General features: G+C 32.2%; 1 protein-coding gene across 8 annotated transcripts in view; it reads left to right on the top strand.

Moving 5' to 3' along the window:
* The window catches only part of MAPK10 (mitogen-activated protein kinase 10), a 328,152-nt gene that overhangs the window by 248,348 nt on the left and 66,076 nt on the right, over positions 1-13,728 (top strand). For 7 of the 8 annotated variants that reach the window (XM_003265855.3, XM_030819096.1, XM_003265854.3 and 4 more), the window contains one exon: positions 244-315. In XM_003265855.3, the coding sequence (XP_003265903.1) occupies positions 244-315 (72 nt within the window). Of the gene's footprint in view, positions 1-243; positions 316-9,533; positions 9,606-13,728 lie in introns of all 8 variants that reach the window. The other variant, XM_030819097.1, reaches the window with a different exon arrangement.

Here is a 13,728-nt window from a genome sequence, read left to right as displayed (position 1 = left end):
GAGTCAATGTAAGGCACCCACAAAGTAATGGTTTTTTAAACATTAATTTGAGTTCTTATACTAGATACTGTTTATGTAATAGCACAGTGCTGGTTTGAATTCACCTTTTGGCCAACTTTTGGTGGGAGGTGAAAATTGTACTTTTAATCAAACTGTTCTTTTTCCTCCTCCTTCAGAAGTCAATTATCTTAGTTAACTTTACTTTCCTCCCTTTTCTTCACTACCCTCTCTCTCCTGTTCTAGTGGATATATGGTCTGTGGGATGCATTATGGGAGAAATGGTTCGCCACAAAATCCTCTTTCCAGGAAGGGACTGTATCCTTGTACCTTTTGCTACAGCTTTACCTGTTTTGTTCTCTCTCCCTTTTAAACACATAATGATTTTACCAGGAGAGTAAAGATAGAAGCAAAAAGTTGGGTAAGTGGTGTTATTGTAATAAAAAAGTGATAATTTCTACAATCTGACCAGTACTGAAGACTACCTACCACAATGATTTCTTTTAATTAAATTTCAATGGGCTTTTTTCTTCTAAAATTACTTTCTTGCCTGCAACTAAAAATAGAAATGCTATTTTTCTTTAATAACAGAGGCCACCAGATCCCAAATGATTAAAATATATTTACCTTTATAACTAGCAAAATAAGTCACTATTTGCAAGTCATTTTCCATCTCCTTTCTAAAACTATTTTGTGCTTCTACAACATTTAGTCATAATAATTGCTCTCCTTGCTGACATTCTAAGCTTCTGTCTATGGCTTCGTTGATTTAAATTACTCTTGACATTAAATCAAGTCTTTAACAGGTCAATATAGCATATCCTCCTCAAAACATGAACTTCTGCATTTAAAAATTGTAATTATTGTTCAAGTTGCTAGTGGTCAGGTGAGTTTAATGTAGACTTCTCTCACCTGACTTGGAGATGTGACATAGACATACATACTTGTTTTCCCAACCAAATTTATAATTTCATAAAGCAATTTTAAGTTCTACTACTGAGTCCTGCAATAGAGACCATCAGAAATTTCCTGTAGAGGGCTATCTATGATTTGGAATTATCAAAGGAACTGATACATTTCTTAAATGGCCAAAAATTCACTCTCTAGTAAAGGTACAGATTTGTGTTTGTAATATATAGACAATACAGTTTACATATAATAGTGGAAAATACTTTTAAAAACACAAAAATACCTTACTACAAATACAAATACTAGTGCAAATCTAAGTACAACCACAGTTGACAACTTTAACAATTATAATACAGGATTGAATTTAGTATATTTATTACATATGGATGTTTTGGAAATTAGCAATAACCATGTGACCCATAACTCTATTAACCGTTCTATTTGATTGATAAGAAAGTTTTATTAAGGAATCCTTTTCCTATGTAAGAAAGGTTATGATTTTTATTTAGGTGTTAAAAAGTCCAATAGTAAAAAACAAAAACAAAAAAAACCTGACTCAACAAGAAGTGGGTACCATAATAAGCTTGTATTTAGGTAGGTGTTTATTCATTCTGCTGGATATTAATGAGATAGTCTCTAAATTCCACTAGTAATGTAAGAGTGATGACATAGTCTAGAACTGCACTGTCTAGTAGGTAGCGACTAGCCACGTGGTTATTCAGCACTTGAAATTATAGCTAGTCTAAATTGAAATGTGTTTTATGTGTAAAATGCATACCAGATTTTGAAGATATTTTTAAAAGCATGTAAAATATATTATTAATAATCTTATATAGATTGTGTTAAGGCGATAGCATTATGAATATATTGGGTTAAATATATATACCTGTTTTTTATTCTTTTGAATGTGGACATTAAACTTAAAACTACATATATGACTGGCATTTGTGACTGTCATTTTTCTATTGGACAGTGCTGGTCTAGAAGATAAGAAAACTACATGGCAACCATTTATTTATAACCAATCTTAAGATCTTGAATCTCTGTTTGCTCCATGTTCCTTTCCTATCTATAGTGTGAAGTATCATTTTCACCATTAGATTTCATATGGCTACTTAGGAAAATTTATTTCACTTATCTGTAGTTTGGGGATTAATTATATACCTAATATAGTTTATTTGAAAAATATTATAGTGCACATTCATATTTAAATGTGCTGACTTTATTCAAAAGTAGGAATTATTTTCTTTATGCTTTTGTCTTTGGTATATAATACATTTTAGACAAAAAAGAACCTCTCAATCAATACTCAGAGTGAAGTTGCACAGCCACATCTCTCTAATGCCCTTGTCAGTGGAAAGCAAAAAGCCACAGGATTTCTCATTTCCATGTGACATTTTGTTACATGTCACTTGATTTCACGTAGCGAGGTTGTTCTCTGAGATCTTATTTAGCCCTTCAGGCGTTTATAAGGATTGCTTTTCTTCTATTTTGACAGTATTAAATTTAAAAGCCAATAAAAGAGAAAAAAAGCAAAAAGTTTTAAACTCAATCTAACCCTTCAGAAAAACAAAAAACCAAAAGCAAAGCACCATATTGATAATTTTATTTTCTTTTAAAAATTTTTCTCTTGGAAGCGCCCCCCCCACCCCCCCACCTTTTTTATCCTAGTTTGTTTTAGAAAAATTTTTGGAGCTGAAATTAAATTGTGTGAAAATTAATACATAACATTTATATCCTTGATATGTATGAACCTAGACATTTAAATAATCTCTAATACAGATAATGTAGATTATAATAAATGTTTGCATTTATTATCTAAATGTATTTCTTTATCTCAAGTGATGATTTCGTAGTACAGCAGTCTTTGATAGCCTAGTGCCATATGTGATAATGACCCTGCATGCGGACCTAAAAGTTAAAAAGAAATTGCATAAAGACACCTACAATGGAAAGCCTTTTGCTTAAGTTAAATTTTACCAAAAAATGAGTAGGTATTTTCCAACAAAATAGGTTAGAAAAAATGTTTCCTTTTTGAAAATGTTTCCATTTGGATTTCTTAGCCCCTTTTACCTATAATTAAAATTATAACTTAATGTTTAAAGTTCTGGTTACATTTAAAAAACAAACCTATAGAAATCTCAGTTAAACAATGTGCTTTGTTAATTTTGAGTGGAATTGTTTTATTAATCTTTAAATGTAATTGTTATCATTTTATGCACAGGACTTCCTACCAACAACTGAGCAGTCAGATAACCTCTCAAACTATGACTATCAGACACAAGGCTGAGGGCTGATTCAAGTTATTTATCGGCAGAAGAATTACACAATTTTAAGCATATCGAAATTACTCTAACATTTATTGGAAGAAATATCAAAGCTAAGTATACGCTAATTGATACCTTGACTACTTCCAAGGCTCTCCAGAAATTTAAAAAAACAATCAGAGGTTCTCATGTCTTTCACCTAGAATTACTCAGAGTAATTTATATTAAATTACTTTGAGGCTGAAAAATGATGTGATAATACTATCATAATAATCAACATTTTTCTTCTCTCTTCACAGAACTTTTAAACTTGAACCCTAAGCAAAAATAGTAAAATGTCTTGACAAATCAGAGAATCTTATGAAATTGTCATTGATGACTGAAGTTTAACTACTTTCCCACATTCAAACTATCTTTGCATTTTGAGAAACATCCTGGGGGTTTCTTGGTGGTTGATATGATCTAGATGATATCACAGGGAATTGTCTTGGTTACTAAATTAGAATGTTGACAAAATAAACAAAATTGAACAAAATAAACAATACATATTTGCTTTTCCACTTATTAGTTTGCTAATTACTTTAATATCCAGAGGATCACTTCTTAATACTTATTTTTCTTGTGTAAAGTGTTTATTAATTATGCATACACTATCATACACTTAATTTTCACTATAGTTTTATGATTAAAACATTTCATAGCATATATTTTTACATAATGTTTATTTGAACATTATAATGCACATTCATATTTAAATGTATTACTAAACATTCTTAAACCCATGCTGACTTTCAAGTTAGAGAGTAGTAAATAGGCCAAGTCCATTATTTTTTTTATGTAGCCCCAAGAACAGATAAAAGAAATCAATGACTTTAGCTTCACTCAGATTTTGTTCCTTTCAATAAAATTTACAGGAAAGCAGCTTTACAATGCTTCCTTAGAAGTTTTTTCTAAGAACTATCCAGTCATTCACTGCCTCCACCACCCCAAACCCTAACCAGGGCATGCCATCTTGTTGATTATCAAAGAGTCCTATAGTCCCAGTTTAATTTTCACGAGTCCTTTCTTCAAACCTGCTTCTTTTAGATACATTCTTCAACCTTATTTTTTCCATTCTACTTCAAATGGTAGCACCTTCTTTGAGCAAACCCTGTGATGTTCCTTTATCTAAGTTCTCGGCCAATATTCTCTGGATATAAAGTTAAAGACAGGCATACTGCATGCATTTGAAAATTCTAGACCTAAAGTATATTATATCCAAAGCTAACAGCTGCACTGCTAAAATAGCTCCTCTTGCCTTTCCCTCTGAAGAACAGGAAATTGCAATTAGAATGAAAGAGATATACGTACAACCTTGCCAGGGAGCCAAGTTATTAAGGAATAGGTAAATGGTTTTCCAAAAGTATATTTGAAGAAATAAGAAAAACACCCTCAAATTAACTGAATGCTATATCTTTTTAAAGTTTGAATATGAACATTAGGAAAGATCAAAGTAAAATGAACAAAAATTTGTGGTTACAGATTGTTATATCCATCTAGCACAGAGATATTTTAAAATTCTTCTTGCCTCTTTGAAATAATAGTGCTTAATTCCTAATAAACTTTTGCAACTAACAACTTACTACATAGTCTAACTCTGTTTCTTAGAATTAAGACAATACAGGGTTATTTCAAACAATATAAAATTTATGGCTTTAAATAAAGTTAGGATGAGAAAACTTAGTAGACATTCTTTCACATCTATAAGCAAATTGCATGTAATTATAAACAAATATTTAAAAATAAAATTATTGTTTATTTGAATTTGTTTAAAAGAATACATTTTTACCACTAGTGTGCCTGCTAACTCTTCTCTTTTGTTATTATTTTATGCAAATGTGAGACAGGATTCACCAGAATGGGAGCTGGAGATTCTGAGGTTGTAAAGAAATAAAAGCAAGTTTAATAGGTAGACTCAAGGAGAAAGTCTGTTTCTGGTTTCCTGGCATTACAATATTTAGCATTAAGTTCTGTAAATTGTTGCTTATTTTTCTTACTTAGATTCACATGTGCAAAATATGTACATTCTTAGTTTATTTATGTATGTCAGTGGTCTTTTAGAATTCTATCTTTGAACTGAAGTTTAGTACAAGGTCCTTTTGTTAAATAACTAAATTTATGATTTAGTTAACTAATTTTAAAAGAAATGTTTTAATTTTATAACTGATAACTTTATAACATAATTTTTATAAAATTATAACAAATAATTTTCAAAGAAATGTTCTGATTTTAGAAAACTATATTAAATCTTGCTATTGTGTGTTGAGTCATTCATTGAAAGAAAATTTGTCGAATTCTACACTAAATGAAAATATACTTAGGTGTGTTAAGGAGAAGTCTCAGAAATTGTGATAAAAGAGTTACATAATCCCCTAGAGAGGAAACATTTTCCAGGATAGAAGCTCACATAGTCCAAAAATTATTTAATCGTGGATCATAATTTAAGCTATTAGACGGAGTGTGGAAGTAGCAATATAGTTCTTCATTTGTTTAGATTTAACTTCCAGGGCTTACATTATATCATTTCTATCTCTTGGTTAGAAGTAGAAGAAAGATAATTCATTATAAGCTAATTTCTGACAAATAATATGACATGAGATTTTCAGAGGTTCTCACTCTGAAAATTAATCATATTTTGGTAACACCAAAATTTACTCAACATTTCTTCTAAGGAAAGTGACTCAGCATCTGAGTGTTACAATTGCAAGTGAATCTGCCTTCTGCCTATGGGAATGCTAGAATGATGATGGAAGAATGTGATGAATCAGAATTTTAAAAGCCAACAGAATTCTACCTTGGCAGCATTAGTGTACAGAACTCTTAGAGAGACCCAGATGCTGTATCAGATTGTCTCAGAAAGCATAAAATGCAGTTTTCAACAGTGATTGAATTTGCTAATTACTTCTAAGGTCTATGCACAGTCCCTATTCATTGGAATACCTGACAATTTCATAAAATAATCTATTCTTAACTTGATTAGCAATATATATATATCACTAATATATTCAAATACATATTGCATTAGTATGTTTATGTATCCTAATATAGAGATATAGAGATACCACTACCACCTTCCTGTTCAATAAGAGTTGGTATCAAATTCTTTTATTAAACATTTTCTGTTAGTGGAGATGGCAAATTCATGAAGTTTGGAAAAATGAGTTTATCTTGAGCCATAATCCTCTCTTGAGTACATAAAAATCTATATAAATTTATGTACATATATTCAATTTTTGTAATTCAAGATAACAGCACTTATCATTTCTAGGCACAAGGCTTAGCATTTTGGTAACATAGATGTAAATATTCTCTAGGAATAGTGAATGGTGAGTAAAGTTAAAATGGGAATTAGAAAGATTTCCAGGATATTATCACCCAGAAAGATATATTAAAATAAAGAAAATGAAATTCAATATGTACATCAGAATTTCAGATCTAGAGCCTATATCTCTGCATTATTTTTATGCAAAAGCTTTGTGATCTATTAAATCTATCTTGAGTTCTGCCCATGAAGATATATTTTAAATAAATGTTCTTCTTTTACATTGTAATATTTCCCAGATCCCCCACACCAAAAAGAGAACTGTGAGATATACCAGTTATTAATACCAGTTATTAAATCAACAACTGGTCCGGGCATGGTGGCTCACGCCTGTAATCCCAGCACTTTGGGAGGCCGAGGTGGGCATATCACAAGATCAGGAGATCGAGACCATCCTGGCCAACATGGTGAAACCCCACCTCTACTAAAAATACAAAAATTAGCTGGGCATGGCGGCGTGTGCCTGTAATCCCAGCTACTAGGGAGGCTGATGCAGGAGAATCACTTGAACCCAGGAGGCAGAGGTTGCAGTGAGCCAAGATCGTGCCACTGCCATCCAGTCTGGTGACAGAGCTAGACACCAGCTCAAAAAAAAAAAAAAAAAAAAAAATTAACAACTGTATAGAACCAACTGGTGCAAAAGCAACATAGAGACCAGAATTTAATTTAGACCATCTGTTGTTATTGTTGTTGCTGTTGTTTAAAGGCATGTGAAGAACAGCAAAAAACAAAAACAAAAACAAAAAACCAAGGGATTTTAGCCTGAAAGATAAAATTGGCCAGTTTTAGGAGAGGAATGGTTAGGGATTACAGGTTATAGTTACATACTGTAAGGTTCTTATTTGGATGAGGAAACACAGTAGTTCCTGTTTACACAGTGAAGAGAAGTTCCATAGAGTCAATGTGAGTCAATATGCAGGATGCCTTTCTAAGTGGTTTCAACAAAAAAATAGATTGCCTGATGAGTGGTGAGATTCCTCCATTGGAAAGATTTATTATAGATGTAAATATATAATTATGTAAATTTAAAATAAATAAACCTTTTCCAAAGATATTTAATTCCCAAATATAATTTTAATATATTATTTAATACATGATGATTTGATACATAAATAATATTTACTGGGGACTCGCTATGTACCAGGCAGCTGTGCAAGGATCTTTATCAGACATAACTTTTTCAAGTCTTTTATAAAACTCTACATAATAAATACAGCTTATCATCAATATTTTAGAGGATAAAATTGAGGTTTAGAGAGAAGTAACCTGGCCAAGGTCACATATTTGGAAAGTAATAGAGTTGGTTCTCTAGCAGAAAAAGATGAACATATCTGCCAGAGATATTGTGAAAAACAATTTTATGCTAAATGAGAAATAGAAATAGATGTTTCCTAAGTCCCAGACAGGTTAATGGCAGAAACCATTTTTTTTCTAAACATTTGAATGGAGACAGGCAAGAGAAAACACTGCATATTCAGATTTTTGGTCTCAGTGTTTTTTGTATATCTCTTCCACAATATCAATAAAATATAGATATACCATAAATAGCAATTTAGTCAAACTGGTCTCTTTGGACAGTATGATAGGAATACTTGGAATTTAAAAATAAATATGTTTTCAGTTTCTTTCCTTAATCAAAGATTTCTCAATACTACCCTGTTGTGAGACAGATATTACTTGAAATTACAAACACATTAATAATAAAGGGATGCACAACTGTTTGCTCTATCTTTCCCTGATATTTCTGCATGTCAGTTGCTTTCCTAAACTGGAAGCAAAACAAATTTGCTTCTTTGGGTATGCTTATCACCTTCAAAGCCGTAACCATTTCTTTGCAGTGATCACTTTGTTTAGGTGTTAAATCAAACAATGGAAACTTTGAGTTTAACCCGAGTGAGATTTTCACATTGGAATGAATCTCATGAGGATCTCTTTAAGGTCACTGCCAAATTACAAGATGTAATTTGAAAAGTAAGTGGAGCAAAATTATATTGTGCTGCTATCTTAATGCCTTTCCCTATTTGCTCCCCCCCAGCATCCCTAATTCTTCTTGTTTATTTTTCCCCCCACAAGAATGCCCTCTCTTTCTGACTTTCAAGTAGAACAAGTGAGTAACCAAGTATAGTTCAAGAGAGAGATTTCACTTTCTTGCTTCACCCTTCCCCATTTTGCCCCTCCCTGTGTGCACCCTGCCCTGGCTTCCTGGTTTTAAGTTCTGGATGATACTTGGCAATAACAGAGAGGCCATTATAATTTCACCTTGAATTCCAGGTTTCTTTTGATTCACAGTCTCAGAAGAAGTATCAGCTCTTTAGTCATGTTCTTTATTTCACATTGAGCCATCCCATTTTGAAAGCCAGCGTTTCTTATCATTATAAGGCAACTGTGTTTATAAGAATAAGACAAGGCTGCCTGCTGAGAAACATGCTCCTTTGATGAGAGTCAATGAAACTAAGACAACATATTCTGAAACATTCATTCTTGAACTGGCTTTTCACTTCTGGAACTGTATTTATATTTATAAATAAGGGTAAATGTGTTTTATAAAAGAAACTCTTTTGAGGTTGCTGGCAGCTCAGCTTTTCTTTTTTCTTTTTTCAAATATGTATACAATAGTGAAAAAGAAACTGATTTGCATATTAACAGTATCTAGAATAATTTATGATAAAAATCAGTAGGATTCTAGTAGATGAATGCAAATTAGACCTTTTAAATCAAAACCTAAATCAATCATTGAGTTATAATTGCAAAGTAATATTATTCTAAATTAGGTAGCATTGGGTAGCATTGTTATTTCAGTTATATGACAGAAAAGGGCCTTGACAGCCTATGTTCTCCCCTTGCCACCATTTAAAATACTAATGATCATGCCACTGGCTTCTCATCCAGTCAGTGAAAAGTCAGACTATTGCTCTATGGCATGAGTAGCCCAATGTTTTCATTTATTTGTTGTTCTATTCCTGTGTTCTTGTTTATCCTCATTTCATTTTTGTTTTCAGTTGACATGTGGTCAGTAGGGTGCATCATGGGAGAAATGATAAAAGGTGCAGTGCTGTTTCCTGGCACTGATCGTATCCTTCTTAGCAGCCAGTGGTATTTATGGGTGTCACTCTCAATTAATTCCCTTTTGTCTCAAATGCAATACTGCCTATGGTATTTGTTCACTGTCCTTAAGAGAGTTTCTGTGAGACTCAATGTCAAATATTTACAAGCTGGCATTATGGCAGAGCAACTTTGTTTCCTAGTAAGATCTTATGTGGATAATACAGTAACAAATATGAAAGAGTCAACCTGATATCAAAAGGTCTGCCTTAATTCAGTTCTACCAAACTGATAACATTGAGTACTCTTCTTTCTTGTTTTTGTAGTTGTAGAAGTTTCAAAATTAAGATATATTCATAGCTAGATAATAAATAACAAAGTCTTTCAGTTCTAAGACTGAAGATTTATACTTTGATATAATGAGAAATATTCATTTGGCATGGAAATTTTTATCAGATTCACGTTCCTCCACAAATACTAATTGGTTTGTTTTAACATATATTCAGAGAGCATGGATGTGAATTTCGTTTTACAATTGATCAAGTTTTTCTAAAATTATTTTTCTTATTCACTCCATTTATGGGAATAATAGCTCTAATTCCTTCTCTTATTTTCTGCATGTTATTAACAAGTGCAATAATTAAAACCTCATTAATAATGGTTATATAAAATATCTGAAGAAATACATTGAAATCACTTGAATAAGTAAGAGTGATTCTCTCTTAAGCAGCAAATAATTAACAAGTAAAGATCAAGACCAGATGTGGTAGCTCATACCTGTAACCCCCAACACTTTGGGAGGCTGAAGTGGAAGGATCACTTGAGCCCAGGAGTTTGAGACCAACCTGGGCAACAGAGCAAGACCCCTGTCTCTACAAAAAACAATAATAAAAAATTTAGCTGGGCATGGTGAAAGTACCTGTAGTCTCAGCGACAAAGAAACTAGCTGGGAGGATAGCTTGAGCCCCCAGTGTCAAAGCTGCAGTGAGCAGTGATCGTGCTGCTGCACTGCAGCCTAGGTAGGCAACAGAGTGAGACCCTGTCTCTAAACAAAAAACAAACAAACAAACAAGCAAAAAGATTCCAGAGGTTCTACAGTATTAAATAGATATGAATAGTGTGTGATTAGTGATTAGTATATGGATGTGTCATGGGTCCTAGCATCAGGCTTAAAAATAAGTTACTCCCTTAGTTAGTTAAATATCCCTCTACACTTAGTCACTTATGAAAGTTTTATGTCTTCATCCCACTAAAGGTAAAACCTCTGCTTTAATAACATACTTCAAAAATAAAATTGAGCCTATAATAATGGGGTTTTAATGTGTAATTAGACTAAATCTAATTACTAATACAGTGTATCCATACCATATTATGATTAGCCATTTGTGTTGTTTCTAATATCTACATTACAATTTTTTATCAAATGTCTATAATATAATGTACACACGAGGATTAATATTTATATCTGGTTTTACATGTATACATATATGAATATATATATATGGTTTCATACATATATTCTCTCTACATATTAAAAGAAAACGTCCTGGAAATGACTGAATTAGGCACTCAATTTTTGTTGGAAGAAAGGACTTAAAATACTTTAGTTAAAAATAAAGTTACACTGTTTTTACTTCTGATTATTCTTACTAAAAACTTTTTTCTGATCTTCTGTTTGACACACATTTTAAAAAGTCTTTCTGTCTATGTTGCTGTTTTGTCTTCTAAATATACATTTTATTAAATGACATCTATAATTTACCACATCAATGTTAATGCTTTTTGAAACTAACTGGCTTTATAAAAACTGAATTCCTTCAGATTTCTTAAAAATCAGGAGGAATTTTAAAAAACAGGACTTCTTTTATTCCCAATGAATTATAAACTTGTGTTTGGCCTTTGGGCATGAATATGAAATTGTCTTTAAGTTTTGGCTGATTTTAGATAATTTGATGAAAATAGACTCAATTTGTTAACTTAGTACTCTTTGCTTTTCCAGAAGTTCATTGTGGTTGAATAATTGGTGACTAAAATGAATATTTGCCACCTGTAAATTAAAATGAGTGTTTTTTATGATCTTTGTTATGTTTCTATTAAGAAAAATTAAAACAGATTTCTACAACTGAATTACCAAATACAATTTAACATTTTTCAAAATAGTTTCTTGGGAAAAGTTGCTTGTGTGTCATTTTTTAACTTGGGTGTCAAAATTCCTTGTAAACAATGCTTTAGGGTTCTGGTAATGTGGCAGTATCCCATTCAAAGCCGTTGATATTTAGATATGAAGTCCTTTATGGAGCTCTTGTATGGGGACATATTTGTAAATTTCTTGGAGAACAAATAGGAATCATTTTCTAAAGTATGTCTTCTGATTGTGGGCTGTGGTCTCAATGATTTCAAACATCTTGGTTAAAGTTTTAAATCAGTCTTAAAGCAAACAAATTTTGAACACTGAATATCAAATAATTAACCTCAATGTATAAGACATTAATGATTTTAAAAATTCTGTTATTTGAAATGAGTTATCTGAAAATACAATAAAATTATACCTAAATCTATTAGTTAAATAGAGACATTAAAATAGAGCTGGAGATATGCCATATTATAATGTATACCTATATAGTAGATTATAAGGAGTTATGTTATTTTGAATCAATATATCCTCATTTATATAAAAGCATTCTCAAAACAATGATTTCTAAAAGCTCTTGGAATATGAGCTATGCATAACTTTTTTTAATTTTTAATTTTTCTGGGTACATAATAGGTGTGTATATGGGGCACATGAGATGTTTTGATGCAGGCATGCAATGCATAATAATCACACCATGGCAGGTGGAATATCCACCCCCTCAAGTATTTATCCTTTGTGTTACAAACAATTCAATTATACTCTTTTAGTTATTTTTAAATGTACATTTAAATTATTATTTACTATAGTCACCCTGCTGTGCTACCAAATACTAGATCTTATTAATTCTAACTTTTTATTTTAGCCATTAACCATCCCCACCCACCACCTCCTCTGCTATCCTTTCCAGCCTCTGGTAACCATCCTTCTACTCTCTATCTCGATGAGTTCAATTGTTTTGATTTTTTAAATTAATTTTAATTTTAATTTTAAGTTCCAGGGTACATGTGCAGGATATGCAGGTTTGTTACATAGGTAAACGTGCACCATGTTTGCTGCACCTATCAACCCATTACCTAGGTATTAAGCCCAGCATGCATTAGCTAGTTTTCCTAATGCTCTCTGTCCACCCATCCAGCTCCCCTGACAGGCCCCAGTATGTATTATTCCCCTCCCTGTGTCCATCTGTTCTCATTGTTCAGCTCCCACTTGTAAATGAGAACATGCAGTGTTTGTCTTTCTGTGCCTCGCTTATTTCACTTAACATTTTTAAATGTACCACATTTTCTTTATCCATTCATCTGCTGATGGATGCTTAGGTTGCTTCCAAATCTTGGCTATTGTCAACAGTGCTGCAACAAACACAGCAATGCAGATTTATCTTTGATATACTGATTTCCTTTCTTTTGTGTATATACCCAGCAGTGGGATTGCCAGATCACATGGTAGCTCTATTTTTAGTTTTTTGAGGAACCACAGAACTGTTCTCCTAGTTATTACACTAATTTACACTTCCAGGAATGTACAAGGGTTCCCTTTTCTCCACATCTTCACCAGCATTTGTTGTTGCCTGTTTTTGGATATATGCTATTTTAACCGGGGTGAGATGGTATCTCGTTGTAGTTTTGATTTGCATTTCTCTGATGATCAGTGATGTTGAGCACTTTTTCATATGCCTGTTTGTCATTTGCATATCTTCTTCTGAGAAATGTCTATTTAAATCTTTTGCCTGTTTTTAATCAGATTATTAGATTTTTTTCCTATAGAGTTGTTTGAGCTCCTTATATATTCTGGTTATTAATTCCTTGTCAGATGAGTAGTTTGCAAATATTTTCTCTCATTCTGTAGGTTGTCTCTTCACTTTGTTGATTGTTTTCTTTGCTGTGCAGAAGTTTTTAGCTTGATATGATCCCATTTGTCCAATTTTGCTTTGGTTGCTTGTGTTTGGGAGGTATTACTCAAGAAATTTTTGCCCAGACCACTGTCCTAGAAAATTTCCCCAATGATTTCTTAAAGAAGAT

Source organism: Nomascus leucogenys, chromosome 9, assembly GCF_006542625.1.
Source record: "Nomascus leucogenys isolate Asia chromosome 9, Asia_NLE_v1, whole genome shotgun sequence".
In the NCBI taxonomy this organism is placed as follows: Eukaryota; Metazoa; Chordata; class Mammalia; order Primates; family Hylobatidae; genus Nomascus; species Nomascus leucogenys.
Note: the sequence above shows the minus strand (reverse complement) of the source record. Positions and strands in the feature narration are given on the sequence as shown.